The sequence below is a fragment of the Entelurus aequoreus genome, linkage group LG05, assembly GCF_033978785.1.
Source record: "Entelurus aequoreus isolate RoL-2023_Sb linkage group LG05, RoL_Eaeq_v1.1, whole genome shotgun sequence".
In the NCBI taxonomy this organism is placed as follows: Eukaryota; Metazoa; Chordata; class Actinopteri; order Syngnathiformes; family Syngnathidae; genus Entelurus; species Entelurus aequoreus.
The window spans coordinates 30,673,419-30,695,532 of record NC_084735.1 but is presented as its reverse complement, the minus strand read 5'-3'; the positions used below and the strand labels follow the sequence as shown (position 1 = coordinate 30,695,532).

The 22,114-nt window shown below is 38.2% G+C and overlaps 1 protein-coding gene across 2 annotated transcripts in view; it reads left to right on the top strand.

Annotated features, from left to right (window-relative positions):
• LOC133650461 (calpain-5-like) overlaps positions 1-22,114 on the top strand; it is a 33,937-nt gene that overhangs the window by 8,703 nt on the left and 3,120 nt on the right. For both annotated transcript variants that reach the window (XM_062047715.1, XM_062047716.1), the window contains exons 3-12: positions 5,069-5,200; positions 5,415-5,623; positions 6,961-7,153; positions 7,241-7,431; positions 8,889-8,966; positions 9,040-9,235; positions 11,787-11,909; positions 19,696-19,898; positions 19,958-20,079; positions 20,175-20,311. In XM_062047715.1, coding sequence (XP_061903699.1) covers positions 5,069-5,200; positions 5,415-5,623; positions 6,961-7,153; positions 7,241-7,431; positions 8,889-8,966; positions 9,040-9,235; positions 11,787-11,909; positions 19,696-19,898; positions 19,958-20,079; positions 20,175-20,311 — 1,584 coding nt within the window. The remainder of the gene's footprint in view (positions 1-5,068; positions 5,201-5,414; positions 5,624-6,960; positions 7,154-7,240; positions 7,432-8,888; positions 8,967-9,039; positions 9,236-11,786; positions 11,910-19,695; positions 19,899-19,957; positions 20,080-20,174; positions 20,312-22,114) is intronic.

Genomic DNA, 22,114 nt, shown 5'->3' with positions numbered 1-22,114 from the left:
GTCGATATGTGCATGTCACGTACGTAACTTTGGGGAAATATATGTTTCTTGCCGACTCTGATGGCGGCCGGGGTGTCGTCAAAAGCGTACAACGCCCGCCGCCGCATCTAAGTTAGCTTCTGTTTTTTTAGCTATGCCAAGCTGAATATTATTAATCGTGTATTTACATGTTCATGGTTTAATAGTATTATTGATCTTCTGTCTATCCATCCAGTCAGGGTTTTTTTTAATTTAGTTTCTATCTGCATTTGAGACTGATGCTATCACGTTGGCTACGTAGCTAGGTTAGCTTCTGTTTTTTTTTAGCTTCGCCAAGCGGAATATTATTAATCGTGTATTTACATGTTCATAGTTTAATAGTATTATTGATCTTCTGTCTATCCATCCAGTCAGGGTTTTTTAAAATTTAGTTTCTATCCGCATTTGAGACTGATGCTATCACGTTGGCTACGTAGCTAGGTTAGCTTCTATTTTTTAGATTCGCCAAGCTGAATATTATTAATCGTGTATTTACATGTTCATGGTTTATTAGTATTATTGATCTTCTGTCTATCCATCCAGTCAGGGTTTTTTTAAATTTAGTTTCTATCTGCATTTGAGACTGATGCTATCACGTTGGCTACGTAGCTAGGTTAGCTTCTATTTTTTTAGCTTCGCAAAGCTGAATATTATTAATCGTGTATTTACATGTTCAGTCACTGTGAATGTCCATTTCGTGTTCTCGACTCTCATTTTCAAGAGGATATAGTATCTGAGATGGTTTAAAATACAAATCTGTGATACACAATAGAAAAAGGAGAGAGTGTGGAATCCAATGAGCCAGCTTGTACCTAAGTTACGGTCAGAGCGAAAAAAGATACGTCCATCACTGCCTCTCAAGTCCTTCACTGTAACGTTCCTCATCTACGAATCTTTCATCCTCGCTCAAATTAATGGGGTAATCGTCACTTTCTCGGTCCGAATCTCTCTCGCTCCATTGTAAACAACGGGGAATTGTGAGGAATACTAGCTCATGTGACATCAGCGATGTCACATGAGTCACAGTGTTTTGGCTAATAGACCTCTTATCAGCGAGCAAAAGTTGCGAACTTTATCGTCGATTTTCTCTACTAAATCCTTTCAGCAAAAATATGGCAATATCGCGAAATGATCAAGTATGACACATAGAATGGATCTGCTATTCCCGTTTAAATAAAAAAAAAAATTCATTTCAGTAGGCCTTTAATAGTAATAAACAATAAAATATTCTATTCATAGATACTTCACTTTCCTGAACACTTCATACAAGTTATCATACAAAAATTGAGAACATTCATCGATCATAAATTAAATAATATAAATAAAACTTTACAACAAGTAGTCAATAAAATAAAGATAAAATAAAACAGTAAAAACATTGTTTTGCTATGATAAATTGTAATATACTAAGTTGGTTTATTGATTATTTATTTGGAAATAAACCTTTTTAAAAAAAATACATTTTAGGACATTCTTTTTTGTTATTAAAAAACATTTACATTTTAAAAATATTTTAAAAACTATTAGTTTAAAGCTACAAATGAGGTTTATTTGAAAAATAACAAACTTAAAGGGAAACTGCAGTTTTGGGTAATGTTGCCTATTGTTCACGATGAGAGACAAGAAGACAAAAGTAAATAATTTTTTTTCGCTTTCTAACATATAAAAAGCGGCTTGTTCGAGGTGGCCAGCAATGCAGTTAATGGGAGCAATCAATTCTACCTCTAAATAACTTTAAAAATGCATTCAAAAACTGTCAACAATACTTTTACCTTTACGGTCCGTAACCTGTATAATAACCAACTGAAGCCACATTGTTATTGTAAGAGCAAACACTAAGGAACACTTTTTCTATCGTAGTAACACATCGGCATGCTACGGCATTAGCCGTACAAGGTAACTACGGCAAGAGATAAGCTAGCTTCTACAACAACACGAAACACATTTGAGTTTGTAATGCACAACGCTGCGATAGAACACCAATCTGTATGACTGAAAAACATGAACGATCATATTATCAATCTTGTTAAGTATTAGCCCACATTTCATGTTTTGTTTGTACACAGCTAGCCAGACAGCATATGTACTGCAGTTGTACTAACACACATGACGTGCTGCGTGTATCATGATCGATATTAAAGTGACTCACTCGATGGACAGTTAGTCTGGTCCAGCTGGCCGGGGACGTTTCCTCTTGATTTTGGGTGAGCAATCCATTCAAGGCGACCTAGCTTGTCTCCAAAGTTCCATATTTTTCGCGTCAAATTCGCTTTCATTCCCTTCTCCTGGCGTCCGTCTGCTCCAACATCTCACTCTTCCTTCATCCTTGCTTCTATAAGCAGCAGTATATTTTGCTTCAAAAGTATAAGGTTGTAAATCCTCATTTGTCCAAAAATAGTCGTCTTCATTGTCTGTAACCAAGTTACACGTGTGTTTGATTCCGGAAGTAGGAACACACATGTTGCCAGAAGTCAGACGTTTGCTGCTATGTAAACAGAAATCAATGCACGAAATAAATCAGTCCCGGAAATGATTAAAATGATCAAAATATGGCGAAATATTTAACAAATTGTTATGAACATGTCTGTTACTACATTTTATATAGACTTTCAGTGTGTATGAAATGTTGATGGAGGGTTTTGAAGTTGTTTTAGAGGGCTTTGAAGGTTACAACGGTGACTCCCATTTGCCGCATCTTTCAACCGTTTTTTATCCTCTTTAAAATCGTCAAAAAAAACCCCACGTGTGTTCTCGTCTCTTATAATGATTGTGAACGATAGGCAAAATTCCAAAAAAAAGAGCAATTCCCCTTTAAAGTGCAATTTGAAATCTTAAACAACAAACTAGTAAAAGCAATTGGTAGAACTTGTGTGTTAATGCTAAAAAGCAGAGGCCGAATTGAAATGCTAAAAGTTATCACTTTGGCCAGATAGCGTCAGGTCACAAAAAATATGACTCTTATCTGTATACCTGCTAAATTTGCAAAAATGTTAGCATGCTAATTGTTAGCAAGCTTCAAATACCAAAATATGTGACTCTAAAGTGTACACCTACAAAAATTGCTAGGAAAAAAGCTGAATGATACCATGCGTCAAATACCCAAATATATGATTCTGAGCTGTATACCATGCTAATTTTGGCATACTAGCAATTGAGAAATTTAAAAGTTTGAAAAATTACCCATTGATTTGGAGTAGTAAAAATGTTCCTAAAAAATGTACAATTCCTGGAAATGTAGGAATTTTTTGATAATAAACATTTTTGAGCCCAAACACATGTAAGATGAGCAATTTTTTTTTAGAAGTTGAGTGCTAAACAAATGCAGCTTTATTGAAACACTATAGCATCAGCAGCATTGCTAAGTGCTAAACATACAAATTAACCATAATAAAACAAACACTTACTGTGCAATTTCTACTCTCGCTGGGATGCCGAACAATAGGACGCTCACATAATTCCGTTTAGATGAAGACTCAATCACAATCCTCACGAAGGGTGAAAAAAGTGTCTTTTTCACCATCTCGGGGGATGTCAAAGTTGACCAGCCTGTCAGACCATGGCCACATTTGTCTACTACCAAGTGAGAGATTCATTAATTATAATCTAGAATTTATTTTTAGCAATTATCAGAGTAAGCGCCGGCTTACTGTAAACTAGCATTAGCTCACTGCTATCAATGCTGTTGACTCAATCCATCCATTTTCTACCGCTTATTCCCTTCGGGGTCGCGGGGGGCGCTGGAGCCTATCTCAGCTACAATCGGGCGGAAGGCGGGGTACACCCTGGACAAGTCGCCACCTCATCGCAGGGCCAACACAGATAGTTTCTGTGTGGAGTTTGCATGTTCTCCCCGTGACTGCATGGGTTCCCTCCAGGTACTCCGGCTTCCTCCCACCTCTAAAGACATGCACCTGGGGATAGGTTGATTGGCAACACTAAATTGGCTCTAGTGTGTGAATGTGAGTGTTGACTCAATTGTTAGCTATTTATCCGCTCAGTGGCCTAGTGGTTAGAGTGTCCGCCCTGAGATCGGTAGGTTGGAGTTCAAATCCCAGCCGAGTCATACCAAAAACTATAAAAATGGGACCCATAACCTCCCTGCTTGGCACTCAGCAACGCGGGTTGGAGTTGGGGGTTAAATCACCAAAATGATTCCCGGGCGCGGCGCCGCTGCTGCCCACTGCTCCCCAAGGGGATGGGTCAAATGCAGAGGACAAATTTCACCACATCTAGTGTGTGTGTGTGATAATCATTGGTACTTTAATCTTAATCTTAATTTAGGATTTCGAATGCTTAAAAAAAGCCGAGCATATTTGTTCTTGACTTAAGGATTGTGAAAGGTAAACACCACATCTCTTTTCAATTTTAGCGTATTTCCAGTTTGACTGATGTAATATAATGGTCAGAGTGCAGAAGCGTTACTACAGTGACGTAAAATCTACGGAAATTGCCAAAGATATTCAGGGCAGAATATTTAAAATGGCCGACTGAATTTGTGATGTGGTGTTTTCACACACTTTGTGGATCGTAAATACAAATGGATATGGTTTAATGGATACAGTGTAACACAAATAAGCATATAAAGTCAACTTGTTTTTCCACTTTACTGATACTTGTATATACTACTCACTGTTTTTGTTCAACGAGTTAACCATAGCTTCTTCAAAGTAATAAAGTTAGCTTTCTTTGATCAGATTGGCTGGAAATGATCACATGGTTTTCTGTATCAAGGCACATAGCGGCCATTTGTTTGATTGATTGAAACTTTTATTAGTAGATTGTACAGTACAGTACATATTCCGTACAATTGACCACCAAATGGTAACACCCAAATAAGTTTTTCAACTTGTTTAAGTCGGGATCCACGTTAATCAATTCATGCCATTTTGACTTTTAGCAAACATGGTCCTTTTCCCTGAAGGTATGTTTATTGAATATAATTGGTTTGGAGACAGCATCGCTCACTCTGTCATGTGATTAAAGAAGACATAGTTTTTAGGGTGTAAAAGATGTTTGCGTGTCACTAATAAATGTTACTAATGTGCTGCAGGAGATCAGCAATGACCCGCACCTGTTTGTGGAGGGCGTCAGCTCCCATGACTTGAACCAAGGCTCAGTGGGGAACTGCTGGTTTGTAGCTGCTTGCTCTTGCTTGGCCCTGAAACCTAACCTGTGGAAAAGGGTGAGCTTATTTGATTGTTGTTGTTGTTGAAATGAAGGGCTGTTAGTATGTCTGAGCAACCGCATGCTAACATATATGCAACCTAGCTGACAGCAGGATTTCACCTCAGTTTCACTCATTCCAGCCAAACTCGCATAACTAAGTCAAATAAGTCTTCTTTCCCCTAATAAAGTACTAAACTTTAAAAAAAAGTCTTTAAAACTTGTGTTTCCAGGTCATTCCGGACTGGAAGGAGCAGGAGTGGGACTCCAAACACCCGGAGGAATATGCCGGAATCTTTCACTTTCAGTTTTGGGTGTTTGGCAAGTGGGTGGATGTTGTGGTGGATGACCGCCTTCCTACAATAAACGGAGAACTCATCTACTGTCACTCCAAAGACAACAATGAATACTGGAGTGCTCTGTTGGAGAAGGCCTATGCCAAGTGAGTACACTTTTTTAAAATTCATCACATACAAATTCTAATAAAAACTATTATAATTTATTTTAAGTATTTGTGTCAAAGAAGATCATTGCTGTCTTTCTTTTCTATTACAACATGCCGACTCACCATTCTGTGTTAATTATAAATAATGATATGGCATATGCTAATCTTATTACTTTAAAATGGTTGTTATAATTTTAAAATATTAATACGGCATTATTTTTGTCGTTAGTATTATCTACAAATTAAAAATGATTATCATTCATGCAAATCACAGACATCTAACAAAATACATATTTATTATTTATTCCTATTATCAATATTAAATGTGAGGAGCAGTAAATGTTTTCAACAATACTGCTACTACTGTAATAATAATCCTGACATTAGTATATAATACAGAGCAATAGAATATTTAGTTTTGCACTTTTTTGTATTGGATGCTTATCTTTATTTTTGCACATTTTAAAGCAAAATAAGCAATACTTTTACTTTTGAAATGCTTATACAATTGCAGAATATTAAGATTTGCACTGGATGTTGACTTTTATATTTGCACATTAAAAAGCAAATAAGCTACTTTTAATTTTGTTAAATGTTAAAAGTTTTAAATGTTTACATTGTTACAGAATATTTAATCATGTTGTTGTCAATGTTGACTGAGAGGCCATACTTCTTTTTTTGTAAATAAAAGCCAGGCCTTTTGAAAAAACGGGCCTACATATATTTTTTCATCTTCATTCTGAATAAAAAAATAATCGGTAAAAGGAAAAATAATTTATAGATTAATCGAAAAAAATAATCTATAGATTAACCGATTAATCGAAAAAAATAATCTATAGATTAATCGATAGAAAAATAATCGTTAGCTGCAGCCTTACACTCAATATGAAATATGAAACATATATATTAAACTTAAGCTACAAATATGAAATACTTAATAAAAAGTAGCTGTTGAATACATTTGGAATACCAATTATTTATAATAATATTATGATAACAATAATTCTGATAGCCTTTGATAATGATTTAGATTTTTTTAATTTTGTATTATTTCAATATTATTGCAGTTGTAGTAATATTAGTAATCATAACAATAATAATAATATTTGTACTAATTTTAATGTCATGATTACCATGAAAATTACAATAATTGTAAATAAATAATAACAATATTGTAATTTAATTAAATATTTTAAAAATATTTATGAAAACCGTGAATTAATTAGAAATTATTATGTATGAATATACTGTAGTAATATTTCCGTGCTGTTTTTTTTTGTAATGATTGTCGATAATTACAACGGTATGAACACGTCCCCTGTGCCCTAATTCAGGCTCTCTGGCTGCTATGAGTCGCTTGAGGGGGGCAACACTGGAGACGCCGTGGTGGACTTCAGTGGAGCTGTGTCTGAGGCCATCAACCTGGAGGGCGAGGCTTACTACAAAGACCAGAAGAAGCTAGACCATCTCTTTGTAGACCTACTGAAGGTGTACGACCGAGGCGGCATCATAAGCTCCTCCATTAAGGTCTGTGCTGTGTCCTTGTGGTGGCGCGGTGTGGGAATTGAAGAGAATTCATCTTCACGGGATGTTAGATGTTTTTCTTTTCCTCAGGCGGAACCTCATGAAATTGAGCTCAAAATGGCTAATGGGCTGGTGAAAGGTCACGCGTACTCTGTGACGGCAGTAAAGAAGGTGCGTCTGGGTCACGGGCTGATAGCCTACTTCAAGAATGACACCATCCCGATGATCCGCATGAGGAATCCCTGGGGAAAGACGGAGTGGAATGGAGCCTGGAGTGACAGGTGAGAAAAGGAAGTTCATCTTACAGCTTATTAATTTTGGTTAAATAATATTGAGAACCACTGCCTTATAAAGAGAGAACAGGACTGTACTTAATACTGGCACTTAAATAGAAACAATACACATACACATTTTTGCTTGCAACTTCTAACGCTATTTTCATGCTACTCATGAACCATTACAGCTGGATACTATTTGCATAGTGTTGTCTATGTAATTGATATTATGGAGTAGTTAGACCCTTTGATGTTATATTTATTGTTCTATGGTTATCATTACACTATTCTTCCTTGTCATTACTGGTACTCTGATGTGGTATCATCACAAAAAAAAAAATACAAACAAAAAGCAGAAAAGTGTCCCGATCAGATATTGATATCGGTTCCATATCAGCAAATAAATAAAGAAAAAATTAAGTACTGGATGATATCTTGCATTTAAAATCTCCAATACAAGCAGTCTTATAGCTTGTTTACCTGTGCAAAGCTGGACAGCCAGTTAACATTCGAATGTCCTCCACTAAATAAGCACACATGGTTGGTCTTTTCTTGTATTTTATTGAAGTCGTTTACAAAAGGTAAACATGGGTTACTAGGATCTAGCAGCTACACAACACCTAAACACACAATAGCACACAAGCTAGACATACAAAAAAAGTGTCCTTTACTGAAAGTTATTGCGGTCTAAAATGCCACATTTGTCAATATAATCAAGTATCAAATAATTCTGGTTTCATATGACTTACAGATATAAAGTCTCGAAGGCAAAGGCGTATTAGAAAGTATGCAGTAACAAACGTGTCCGCATCATTCAACTCACTGCGTCATTAGCCTAATTTAATGAATTATTGTGACCACTATGTGTCGCCAAAAAACTACCACTTCAATTGGGGCGGCGGGCTCTGTTAGTAGAGCGACGGTGCCAGCAACTTGAGGGTTCCAGGATTGATCCCCGACACTTTACCCACCTGCTCCCAGTGCCACCCACACTGGTTTAAATGTACAGTAGCTTAAAGATGTAGATAATGGGTTTCACTATGTAAAGCGCTTTGAGCCTCTAGAGAAAAGCGCTATATAAATATACTTCACTTCACTTGAAAATCTATCATAAGGTTAATGTTTTTCATACCTACCAATGTTCTGAGTAATTTCACTTGATCAAACCTTTTATAACATTCACTACAAAATAATAAAATGATGTACGATTTGGGCCGATATCATAATAGATTAATATCGGTATCGGCCAATATTGAAATCTTAATCATCGGTATCGTATTGGAAGTAAAAAAAACTTGTTTCAGGACACCCTACAATATATTTGTGGATGATGCTTACTTAGTTGAAGATTTTGAAGGAAAAGATTGTCTAATTTCAAAATGAAGGAAGTTTTCACTGTGATAATTTTAGGGTGGACCCATTTTATTATGACTGTGTAATAATGTCACTTATACTTTTGTCAGTTCTGAGGAATGGTCAAAAGTCGGCGACACGGAAAGGGGCAACCTCGGTATCACAGTGGAAGATGATGGCGAGTTCTGGTGAGAGATCGCGCATCCAAACCAATCCTCCTTTAGAAACTTCTGTGATCATTTTCTCACTTGACATCCACAGGATGTTTTTCACAGACTGGTGCAAGTACTTCACAGATGCCGACGTTTGCCGTCTCATCAACACGTCTGTGTTGAGCCTCCATAAGACCTGGCATGAAGTGGTGCACTTTGGGAGCTGGACCAAGCAAGCGGAGCCTCTCTTGAACCGCTGTGGTGGCTGTGCAAACCATAAGCAGACCTTCCTGCAGAACCCACAGGTATTATACAACAGACAATACTCCTGTACAATCTAATTTGAGTGATTCACATTCATTATTGTAATAGACGCTGCATGAGACAAGCATTTAAAAAAGTGTGTAAAAATAACATGAAAACTACAAATGAAACATACCAAATGAAATGTCCCTTCATTTTGTCAATGTTTTTTTTAAAGATGTCACAAACAAAAAGAAGCTGCTTTTGAGTAGGAATGCATACTGAACTCGGTACACAAAAGTCTGTTAGTACTATTGGGTACCGATTCACGTAAAATCAAACAGGGCTATATTTCGATACCTTTGTTGCACGGACGTCACGTCCGGTCGTAGGCTCAACGCTGGCTCAAATACTTGGTCGGGAAACAAGCAGTCAAGTGCTCAGCGCGGACTCAGCCGGACTGCCTCTTTGGTATGGTTACAATTTTTCATGCCACAAAGCAAGAAGGAAGAAGGCACTCAAAAGTACAGACAAAATGCGCTAGCTTGATGCTAATTTACATTGGATTTGCCATAGACATGCTACTTATTAGCATTAGCGATTTTACAAAACCCAAAACCTGTGAAGTTGGCACGTTGTGTAAATCGTAAATAAAAACAGAATACAATGATTTGCAAAAACTTTTCAACTTATATTCAATTGAATAGACTGCAAAGACAAGATATTTAATGTTGGAACTGAGAAACGTAATTTTTTTGGGCAAATAATCATTAACTTAGAATTTAATGGCAGTAACACATTGCAAAAAAGTTGGCAGAGGGGCATTTTTACCACTGTGTTACATGGCCTTTCCTTTTAACAACACTTGTTTAACAACCCAATGTTTGGGAACTGGGAAGACTAATTTTTTAAAGCTTTTCAGGTATAATTATTTCCCATTCTTGCTTGATGTACAGCATAAGTTGTTCAACTGTCCGGGGTCTCAATTGTATTTTAAGCTTCATAATACGCCACACATTTTCAATGGGAGACAGGTCTGGACTACAGGCAGGCCAGTCTAGTACCCGCACTCTTTTACTATGAAGCCACGCTGTTGTATCACGTGCAGAATGTGGTTTGGCAAAGTCTTGCTGAAATAAGCAGGGGCGTCCATGAAAAAGACGTTGCTTGGATGGCAACATATGTTGCTCCAAAACCTGTATGTACCTTTCAGCATTAATGGTGCCTTCACAGATGTGTAAGTTACCCATGTCTTGGGCACTAATACACCCCCATACCATCACAGATGCTGGCTTTTGAACTTTGCGCCTGTAACAGTCCGGATGGTTCTTTTCCTCTTTGGTCCGGAGGACACTACGTCCACAGTTTCCAAAAACAATTTGAAATGTGGACTCATCAGACCACAGAACACTTTTCCACTTTGCATCAGTCCATCTTTGATGAGCTCGGGCCCAGCGAAGACGCCGGCGTTTCTGGGTGTTGTTGATAAATTTATTTGGCTTTGCATAGTACAGTTTTAACTTGCACTTACAGATGTAGCGACAAACTGTAGTTACAGACAGTGGTTTTCTGAAGTGTTCCTGAGTCCAACTAAGAGGCACGTTACAATCAAACAACTGGTGTGTCATAAGTACAATACTTACAGTATTAACACTTTGTAGGGCTCAAAAGAAAATACTGGCGCATCCAATTTAATGGCAAAGACTACTTCCTGGCTAAGTCAACACATGGTATTTTATGAATTACTGCCATCTAATGTATTGGAATTGCAATTGGATGCAAAGTCTACTATATATGATACAGTAAATTGCATGCATGCAAATGAAAACAGAAATGTCAGTAAACATAACTGTACAGCACAGCTCAGTGTTAAATTAAAATAGATTTTTTTTTTTTACAATTAACGTTTATTGACACATTTTGAACAAACACAAAACTACCGAAAATTGGCACTGTTGATTACCGGTATCGATTCCTCGATATGGGAAATTGTAACACTTGCTGCTCATTGAAAAGAGCGATACATGCTTTCATGTCCAGGTCTCTGTTAGAAAGCCCACAATTTTTAAATGTTTGTCTTTGTTTCATTCATAATGTTTTTTGTCAAGCTTTAAGAGTTCACACTTGATATGGTGGTCCTTGAACTTACCACTTTTTTGTGCTATGAGATGCAAAAGTGAAACTTACACATACCACATCTTGCTAAATCCACCCAAAAGAAGACAAACTACTGTACTCATACACATTTTTGCAACCCTAAACCAGTTCAATCTCACCCTTTTGATAGCCGCTTAGTTTTAGCCTCTAACAGCGTCACGGTACTGCGCTCTCTCGTCATCGCTGCATTTTCCTTGTTTTTTGCATTGTACAAAGAGCACAGTACTGAGTCAAATTTCGTGTGTGCTACATACTTGGCCAATAAAGATGGTTCTAATTCTGATTTCGATGTGGCGGCCGCCGGCCGGCCACAAATAAATGAATGTATGGGAAATTCTGGTTTATTTCTCTGGTTGCTTACATTGAAGTAGAACTACACTGCTTCACACTGAGAGATGTTTGTCATGTTATTTAATACTACATTTGTTGGTGACCTCATTTTCAACTTCTGTCTAGTTCGTGTTCGACATCACAAAGGAGGCCGACGAGGTCCTCATCTCCTTACAACAGCGAGATATGAAAATCCACAGGAAGATTGGACAAGGGGAGAATATCACAATCGGCTTCTGCATCTTTAAGGTACAGAGAAAATGTTGAGTCAATCATTTGCTTGGGAATTACATTTGAACGCAAGAATGTTTGAGAAACAACTTTTTTTTTTAAATCTCATGTAAATAAAGAAAAAAACCCATTCCTGATCTAAGATAGCTGATATAGCAGAGGTGAAGCGTTGGGCACGTTATTCTCAACATATTAGATATGATGCATTATATCAGAAAGATGGTGCAAGTAGGTCCAAAGTCCAATTTATTATCTGGACATGAATATGCTAGATTAACTGGGTTTAAATGTCATATGATAAACATCTGAACTGTATCAGTGTGCACATGTTGTCACATTGAGTTGTTGGTGACGAACCCCACGATGCAGAGATGGCAGGCTTTGTCCAGGAAAACATGATTTAATGTTCATAAAATAAAAGGTAAAAACACAAACCAGGAACTAGGAATAGCCAAAACTGAAAACAGGAACCAGCAAACAGAAAAAACTGGAAACAGCTGATGGTAATGATGGGTCGATGAGGCCTCATGAAGCGTTTCGACACATTGCAAAACTGTATTGATACTGTGTCGATACTGTGTCACTAAATACTGACATCTGCTGGACATTAAATATCCCTACAGGCAACCTATGGACCGACTCAACTGACACTGATTTTATGACCTAGTATATACAATAATATAAACCAAGTCATTGTATTTCATTTAGGATTATTTCATATCTTCATTTAAATAAAAATATATTTTTATCTTTTTTAGATACAGTCAATAAATAATGTGAACATGTATCGTGACTAGGATGGTAGAAGGTGGGGATTGAACCCCAGTAACCAGCAACCCTCCGATTGCTGGCACGGCCACTCTACCAACTTCGCCACGCCGTCATTCCTGTACCTTTCTCTAGTAACAGTAGTGATGGGTCCGGCAACACAGATGCATCGGCGCATGCGTCGAGCAGCTCATAGAGCGAAACCCTGTGTCGGTGCGCGTACCGCTTTTAGAAAGTCACGTGACCGATCATGAGCTGCTTTGGTCACGTGACCGATCATGAGCTGCTTTGGTCACGTGACCGATCATGAGCTGCTTTGGTCACGTGACCGATACGCGAACTGTATCGCACTGACGCCTCCTCTGTGCCCTGTGAGCAACGTTCCCTCTAAGGTGCGCGCCTGCGCAATTGCGCACTGCTCAAGCGTCCTCTGCGCACACTGTGCGCCGCACAGCAAATATATGCCGCGCACCAAATCAAACCCATCTGAATTCTAAACAAATTAAACACATTTATTCTGTGTAATTTTGAAATGCAACTTTGAGTGACAGTGACAACAAGCGGCCCTAACGGTGTTCGTCAACAACACGCATACCACTAAGCGTTTAAGGCCACACAAAAAGTCGGACAACTCAAACACCACACAAAGTTACACTATGACTCCTCAGTCATACGTGTGCTTATTTTTCTGTCATTTATTATTAATATTAATCATGGAATGCTGTTAGTCAATAAATAATGTGAACATGTATCAGAACATGGAAATCTAAGAGAACGTGTTGTGAATGATGATGCTTGTGGACTGGGAATTTTTTTTTTTAACATATTTTTATTAAAAAAAAACATTTTTTCCAAAGTATTAAATTTTAAACGATTTCTCTTTTTGGTTATTATTTCTCCGGCTGTAAAAAATACCCGCTCACAGGGCACAGAGGAGGCGGGAGTGCAGAGGAAATGAAGTGATAGCTGGAAGAGGTTTGGGAAGGTGGTTTTCTGTTGGTCCCAGTATTTTAATGGGTCCTGGGACCTAGCTACATTTCCCTCTGCCAGGTACCGTTGGACCTCTTGTATGGCATCTGCAGTAGAGTTTTTTGTCTGCCTTCCCACTTCCATATCCAGATGTTTCCAAAGGTTATCTTAAAAACAAAAAATATGCATTTTATTACATGATTTCAAACAACAACAAACAAATAATGCTGAATAAATGCCTGAAGTGGGTGCAGACAGCTGTTCTGCAGATGGTCCTGGCAGGGGCTCATTTGTGTGTCCCATGACAGACGCACATTCGGAACGTAGGCGAATGATGGCGTCATTTAATTTAAAAGAACTGCGGAACCCGAGTGATTTATATCCGGGGTCAAGAAGTGTTGCTAGGGTCAACACACTTAATGACTCCAGATTGGAAGCAGTGTCTGTGACTCGACGCTTCAAATTTTCATGGAGGTGTTTGGCTGCCTGTGTTTGCAAGGTTGAAGCACTATGCTCTAGTGCAAGGTAGAGTATTTTCATCATCGGGATGACCTTTGACCCTGACACTCGCCTCTCCTCAGACAACTCCACTGTGGCTTGATGGAAAGGAGCAAGCACAATAAGTGTTTCTCCTACGATGTTAAACTCATCAGCTGTAAGTGGAGTCAAATCTGTTTTTAGAGAGGCCAGAGATACCCACACTGACTCCTTCTCATCATGTAGCCTTGACAGCATTTCATATGTGCTGTTCCAGCGTGTTGCCACCTCATTGATGAGTTTCAGGGTTGGCCGTCCCATCTGTTGCTGCACTTGAGCAAGCTTCTCCTTAGCTGTAGTGCTCGATCTGAAGTATGTGACAATGTGCCTAGCTTTGTGTCTGATGGATGCAAGTGTGGGGATCTGGTCACATGATTTTCTAACTAATAAATTAAGACTATGTGCAATGCAAATTGAGTGTCGAATTTGGAGCTGTCAAGTGGATGCAATCATGTTTGGTGCTGCGTCGGTCACAAAACACTTTATTAGTTATGGCCCAGTCTGCCATCATGTCCCTTTTGACCTGGGCCAAATTGTCAGCAGTTTGACTTTGTGGAAAGTATTGCACACCCAACACAGATGTACACAACTGCAAATGATCATTTATGTAGTGACAGGTAAGAGCCAAGTAAGCCTCCATGTTTACAGATGTCCACATGTCAGCTGTTATACTCACTGCCACAGCTTGCTGCACTTCCAATTTCACTCGTTCCCGTTCCTCCTCATATTTTGTCACCAGCATTTTTTTGATGGTCGGAAAATAACACCAAGTCAAACCAAAAGCAACTCAACATATTCAATTTAAATATTAAATAAATTGGATGTATCAACTACAACTTTAGATAATTTCCACACAAACCTTTCTGGTAGGCAAAACATATGATGGCTCAAGGACCTGCACCAGTTCCCTGAACCCTTCACTCGCCACAATGCTGAGGGGCTGGCAGTCCTTCACAATGAAGTTCAGCAGAGCCTCATCCAGCATCTGCTTCCTGGTAGCTTGATGGTTAAAAATGAGATAAAGAAGAAGGGAATTAATTCTCAAAAAATAAACTGAGTAAGTTGTAGAATGGCTGTATACCTGAGTTTATCCTGGGTGTCTCTGGAACTTCATTTTCATGCCTGGCCCTATAATGCCTCAGCATTGAGGAGGTGGATTTGTTGATGTACGACAATTCTGTCGAACAAATGCGACATTTAACCTGCAGAAAATATGAATAGTAAACTAAGAATCATTTTGAAGAGATTTTGAATTCTAATAGATCAAGTGGAAACTTTGAGAGAAGAGGATGAAACGAGAAGGAAATGAACACCAATACCTTATTATCCGGTATTTGATCAAAATAGTCCCACACGGCGGAATTTTTTCTTTTTCCCTGAGGCTGCTCCATGATCGACGACGATAAATGACAAATGACCAACGAGAGAAGTGCGCCGATTCTGTTGCCAGGTGCATCTCGTTGACAGATGCGCCGCTTCCTTATAAACACAGTTTGGCGCGCACGCGTCAGTGCGATACAGTTCGCGTGTCGGTCACGTGTCCGGAACAGCTCATGAGCAGTCACGTGACAAGAACAGCTCATGAGCGGTCATGTGACCAAAACAGCTCGTGTTCGGTCACGTGACTTTCTAAAAGCGATACGCGCACCGACACAGGGTATCGCTCTATGAGCTCGACGCATGCGCCGATGCATCGGTGTTGCCGGACCCATCACTAGCTGATGGCTAACAAGAAAACACGAAACAAAAGAGCTAGGAGAAAGCAAACTACAAATAGCTAACAGGAACAGCTTACCGCTACGACGACAGGTACAAGGACAAGTAGTAGCACGACAGGTAGTAGCTGTAACGATATCGACACGACAGGTAGAAATGACAATAATCCAGCACTGACTGGAGGGAAATTCAGGTTTAAATAGCAGCTGGCTGATTGACACCAGGTGTGGCCAGGTGCCAATCAGCCACAGCTGAGGGGACAAAGCACTCAGGGAGAAAATCCGGAAATAACCAAAATAATAGTGCTGACAGGAAACAAAGACAAACGCAGAGGAAAAACTAAAACATGGCCAAACTGTCAGGGACAAGCCTGACACATGTTGCACAGAAGGTGCACTTTAAAAAGACAACCTTGTGGGTAAGCAAAAACAAAAAACAAAGCATGCAGGCCAATAATTTAGATTTGGGATGGGCATTATTGCACATTTTGGTATTGATCCAATATCAAGTAAACAGGACCAGTATTTCCCATACAGAACATTTTAACTTGAAATTATTCTGATTGTTTTTGTAAATTTCACCTTTAATTTGTTGATTGTAATTTGAATCAGAATAGCATACAGGACCATGTTTTTCAACAAACTTATTGGTGGACCATTTTTCAACAGAAGTACAACAATACACAACTATGTAAGAATATCAACAAAACATAATTAGTGTTTTCCCTTTATCACACCTATTTGAGAAAAATAAAGTCAATAGTGCAAACTCACTAACAAAACTATACTATACTATCTTAAAATGGCCCTCATGTGTCCAAGTAAGTTCAATTCAATTCAGTTCATTTTCAATGTAATGCATCACATATTTCCAGTTGTTTCATTAGCACATCCGAAAAGGAGTAGGAAGAAGCTGAGCTGATTTAATCCTACCCCTTTTCATACCATAGCAATTTTATCCCATTTCCTTGTTCTCTGAAACAGAACTGTGAATGAATAGATAATAAATAAATAATATACCATAGTAAGTAAACAAATATTAAATACATAAATAATCTTTATCTCAAAATAAAACAAAAAAGGTTCAAGATGTTTATCATAATTATTGTTCTGTGTACGTTGTGAATACTTGTTGTTTGAACAGTCTCTTAAACTGAATCATTTTGGTGCTTTGTTTGATTTATTTGGTTAATCCATTCCATAATTGAATTCCACATACGGATATGCTGAACGTTTTAAGTGTTGTACGAGCATACAAATGTTTTAAAGTAGATTTTCCTCTAAGGTTATATTTCTCCTCTTTTGTTGAGAATAATTGTTGTACATTCTTGGGTAGCAGATTATAGTTTGCTTTGTACATCATTTTAGCTGTTTGCAAATGCACCAAATCATTACATGTCAATCATTTTGATTCAATAAATAAAGGGTTTGTATGTTCTCTATATCCAACATTGTGTATTATACTAATTGATCTTTTTTGTAAGACCGTTAGTGAAGGAAGCGCACATTTGTAGTTATTTCCCCATATTTCTACACAATAACTCAGATATGGTAACACTAGCGAGCAGTAAAGAATATGAAGTGATTTTTGGTCCAGAAAATGTTTTGCTTTATTCATTATTGACGTGTTTCTTACTACTTTTTGTTGTATATTTTTTTACATGAGGTTTCCAGTTCATTTTATCATGAGTGCCGGTATCGAATCCCAAGTATGGGGAATTTTAACACCTGCTGTAAACAACATACAGTGGTACCTTGGTTTTCGTTGCAAAAGGTTTAGCGAAAATTGAATGGACAAAAGCTGAAGCAATTTTTCCCATAAAAAATGTAAATCCAGTTGGTTTGTTCCAGGCACCCAAATTATTAATACTGAACACATTTTATAAAGAATAATTTGAGTTAAACTTGCAGAAAACAATGCAAAATACTTGTAAACGATGAAGGAAATGGATGTATGAACCTTTGATGTCACTTTTACTTTTATTGAAGACTGGAAAGGGAGGAGCCACGTAGAAACCAACTTCATACTTTGCTATAAGTTCTGTCTTAAATTCAATAGTTTTTAATCAAAGTACTGGCACTCGCAAATTTATTCGGCCCCTGAATGGCTTATTTTGCAGTTGTTCTTAATATATTTTTTAAAAAAGTACAGAGACTTAGTCATTAACATGTCCGATTCTTTGTTTGGGATCTCGATTCCATGGAATGATACAAATGCAAAATTTTCATCGAAAACCAAATCATACAAAAATTGGGGCATACAAAATCAAAGGTACCAACATGAACAAAATCACCCAAGTATTTATCAAAAATAAATAGAAAGGAGTCGGAAAATATCAGTTTCATTACACCAGCACTGATCCAATACTGACTCTACTGTACCTTTGGTGTCGATACTATTATATTTTGGACTAATCATCCTACCTCTAATTTCTATAGTATTCAGTTATTATACCATTATACCAATGAATCATCATTATATTGGCTATATAAACAAGTTAAAAGTTGAGCAAGTGATTGTCATCAACATGCTTCACGCATGGATCACAAAGAGGGAAATGGGAAAGTCTGGGCTTTGTGGACTCGGGCCAATTTTTTTTATTGTTTTGGCAAAGAAGCAGGGACTTTTGTTCAAAATTTGGCCTTTTGTCGTGCAAACACAGAATAGTTTTAGTGACACCGATTATGGTTATCTGATCAAGTGTGACCTTTTTAACGAGACACTAAATCATACCAAAGAACGCAATTACTCAAATGCTGATTGTTTCAAGCTGAAGAAACACACAACGAACCTGGTTGCATGACTATTTTATATCAGTTATATCAGTATATTGAAAAGACAGCCAACTACTGTACTATGCATGCACAATCTAAGAATGCAGCACTATATCTTCAACTCACATTATGCTTTTTATGTGTTCTGTAACTTCAGTTGACACAACATCTAGCTATGGTCAAACCCAAAGTTTATACTTTTATCATGCTGACACTTTTCTGGACAGTGTAGCTATTGCCACAATCAACATGTCATATTCAGAAGCAGCTGTCTGCACAAGGCCAGCTGGAATTGTAACTTCTGTTATCTCTTCGTGTTAATGTCCTTCATATGATACAATGCAGATGGTGGGAAAATAGTAAGCGATGTTTTAATGAGAACATGCACATGAGCAATACAACCGGTCATGAACTACTTGTGGACGAAGGCAATGCTTGCACATTTACTGTAGCTAAACTAACTACACTTGGCAGCTTAAACACTACTTACTGTACTTCCTGTAAAATTATAATTAATTACTCCATAATTGCCATGCCTAAATAAAGGTTAAATGTAATCCACATCCAAAGGCAATGGAAAATATTTAATATATACCACATATAAATATTATTTATATACTTATATATAGTACTATCACAGGGTAGTTGCAATAATAAATCAACAATAACTGCTCCTTGTCATGTGAATATTACTGTTTTTAAGTATTATTAATGTAACCATTGTGCAATCTTTTAAATTGATTCTTACAATGACAAAAGATTTCTGGTTTAGTAATAAATGTTCATTCTAAAATTAATTGTATAAAATATAAATTGTAAATATTTATATAATGCCAGCTGTGTATGGATTGTCACTCATATCTACTTGGAAACATCAGAAAAAAAAATGAAAAAAAAAATGGAAAGAGAAAGTAAGAACAGCTTTATTTTTGTCTGACACCAGGGGGCGCTAAAACACTCATCTGTCAACTCTCACTCAGTAGAACTTTCCAACAGTATTGCATTGAATCAATCACCTAATTATCATCCCTTTTGGACAGGTGGAACTAAACAGGAAATACAGACTGCACGACATCCTGACCCAGAACCTCGTACAGACGTCCACGTACATAAACGCCCGCACGGTCTTCATGCGATGCACGCTGCAGCAGGGCCGCTATGTCATCCTGCCCACCACCTTCAAACCGTACACTCTGGGGGACTACATGATCCGACTCTTCACCGACGTGGACTCGGGCTGCCGGTACTTTGTCATTTCTAACGGTATTCATCTTCGAAGGTAATAATCTTCGGTGCTTCCAGGGAGCTGACTGAAGATAAGCCCAGGGTGAGATGTTGGAGTTCCTTCCTGGGATACCCACAGGCCGTGACCCACGTGTATGTGCACTCTGCTGAGGGTCTGCAGAACCAGGACAGTACAGGCGGTTAGTTCCTTGCCGCTTTGAACTCAAAACTCAACAATGAATCCCACCAGCTGTGTTTATATTGACTGTTTTTTTGCTCTTTGTTCCTCATGCAGGCGCAGACCCTTACGTGATCATCAGCTGCGAAGGCCGCTCTGTAAAGTCCGCCATCCAGAAGGACACTTTGACACCAGAGTTTGCAACCAGTGGTATTTTCTACAGGAAGAAGCCCAGGAAGCCTTTAACTTTACAGGTAAGATTTTAAATACATATGCAATTAATAAGTAGTAATCAGGGGTGTCGAAGTTGATGTTGTGCCGGGGAACAAAAGCATTTTGCAAAGTTTTTCTAAAGCTTTTTTTCTGTCATATAATTATGTAAGTTTAAAAAAAAAAAAACTAAATTGGCCCTAGTGTGTGAATGTGAGTGTGAATGTTGTCTGTCTATCTGTGTTGGCCCTGCGATGAGGTGGCGACTTGTCCAGGGTGTACCCCGCCTTCCGCCCGAATGCAGCTTGGATAGGCTCCAGCACCCCCGCGACCCCGAACGGGACAAGCAGTAGAAAATGGATGGATGGATGTCATACATGTTTAATTATTGAACAATGATAATGTTGCTTAAACCAAACTAAGAATGTCGAAGGCCCCTTCTACACTAGGCAGGCTAAGGTTATAGAGGCTATATCCCACCTAACCTTATCCTTGTCCACACACACACAATGCCGTTGTTTAAGACCCCCTCCCCCCCCTCCGTCCGCCGGCGCAACGCGACCTAGTACGCATGCACGGAAAATGCGTACGTCATAGTCACCTCCAGTGTTGCTTTGTGTGCAAGTTCTTAAATTAAATTTAACTTATCTGAACAATATTCAGTGTTGTGGTATTTCAATTAACTGGAATCCAGTGTGCTGTGGCACCCTGTTGTAGTGAATCACACCTGAGACATCATACATGAATCACATCTTTATTAGACACGTAAACAATGTGATAAAGAATATTTTACAACAATCAATCTAGGGATCTAGATATCTGGTCAGGACACTCCTCACTCTTTTGCCTTCACCTTCATTGTCCATTCCTTTTTGGTGACTTTATATACTCTGGACCTAGACGTTGAGTCCGGGACATACATGGCGGACAATAACTGTGACAGTCTGCTTTGCCAGTCCAAAAGCATTCGCTGTTTTTTGTAGTCTTCCCTCGTCGGCCAGGTTATACAAAGCACACGCTACTTTTTTTTATCACATTCACGGGAGCCCGCATTCTCGTTGTCTCTCCTTCGACAAATGGACGGAGTTTTTTGGTAAGTAGAATCAGACCATAGAATAAGACTAGCTACACCCCCATCAAGAACGCAAATTGGTTCATTCCACCTGTATAGGCCAAACATAGCTTTGAACACTTCCCTCAACACAGACGTCATCAAAGATCACCTTTAAGTTTTCCTACACTGCACAGACATTTCGGAACCAGGATGAGGTGATAGAAGAAAGGTAAACATACAATAAATCTATCTGTGGCAGAGTAGGAGAAAGTGATGAACAAGTTTCACTTTTGCATCTCATTGCCCGTAACTGTGGTGCATTCAAGGACCCTCGGTTGAAGTTAGAAACAGAAGTGTCACTAGGTTTTAAAGTTGGGGGGTACTAATAATAACACAATCAATATAGTAATTTTGCATTAATATGATCCATATTATCCACTGATGATTAAACAGTACATGAAACAGCTAATCTCTACTTGACACTTTGAAGTAAAGGAAAATGTACATAGCTTTATAGTCAGTCATATTCATGTGAATCATTCATATTATGGCCTCTTTATTTTGAATTTGTCGGCACTTATTTTTTATTTACGTGGGTTTTCTAAAAATGTTTAAGTACAGTGGATTCTTAAACTATTTTCACCAAGTACCACCTCAGAAAAAACTTGGCTCTCCAAGTACCACCGTAATGACTAACATTAAAATACAGTAGCGTAGTAGGCCTGAATACTCATTAAAAACAAGGTACAGGTTTTATTTAATAAGTATATTTAATATTTGTGGCCACTGTAAC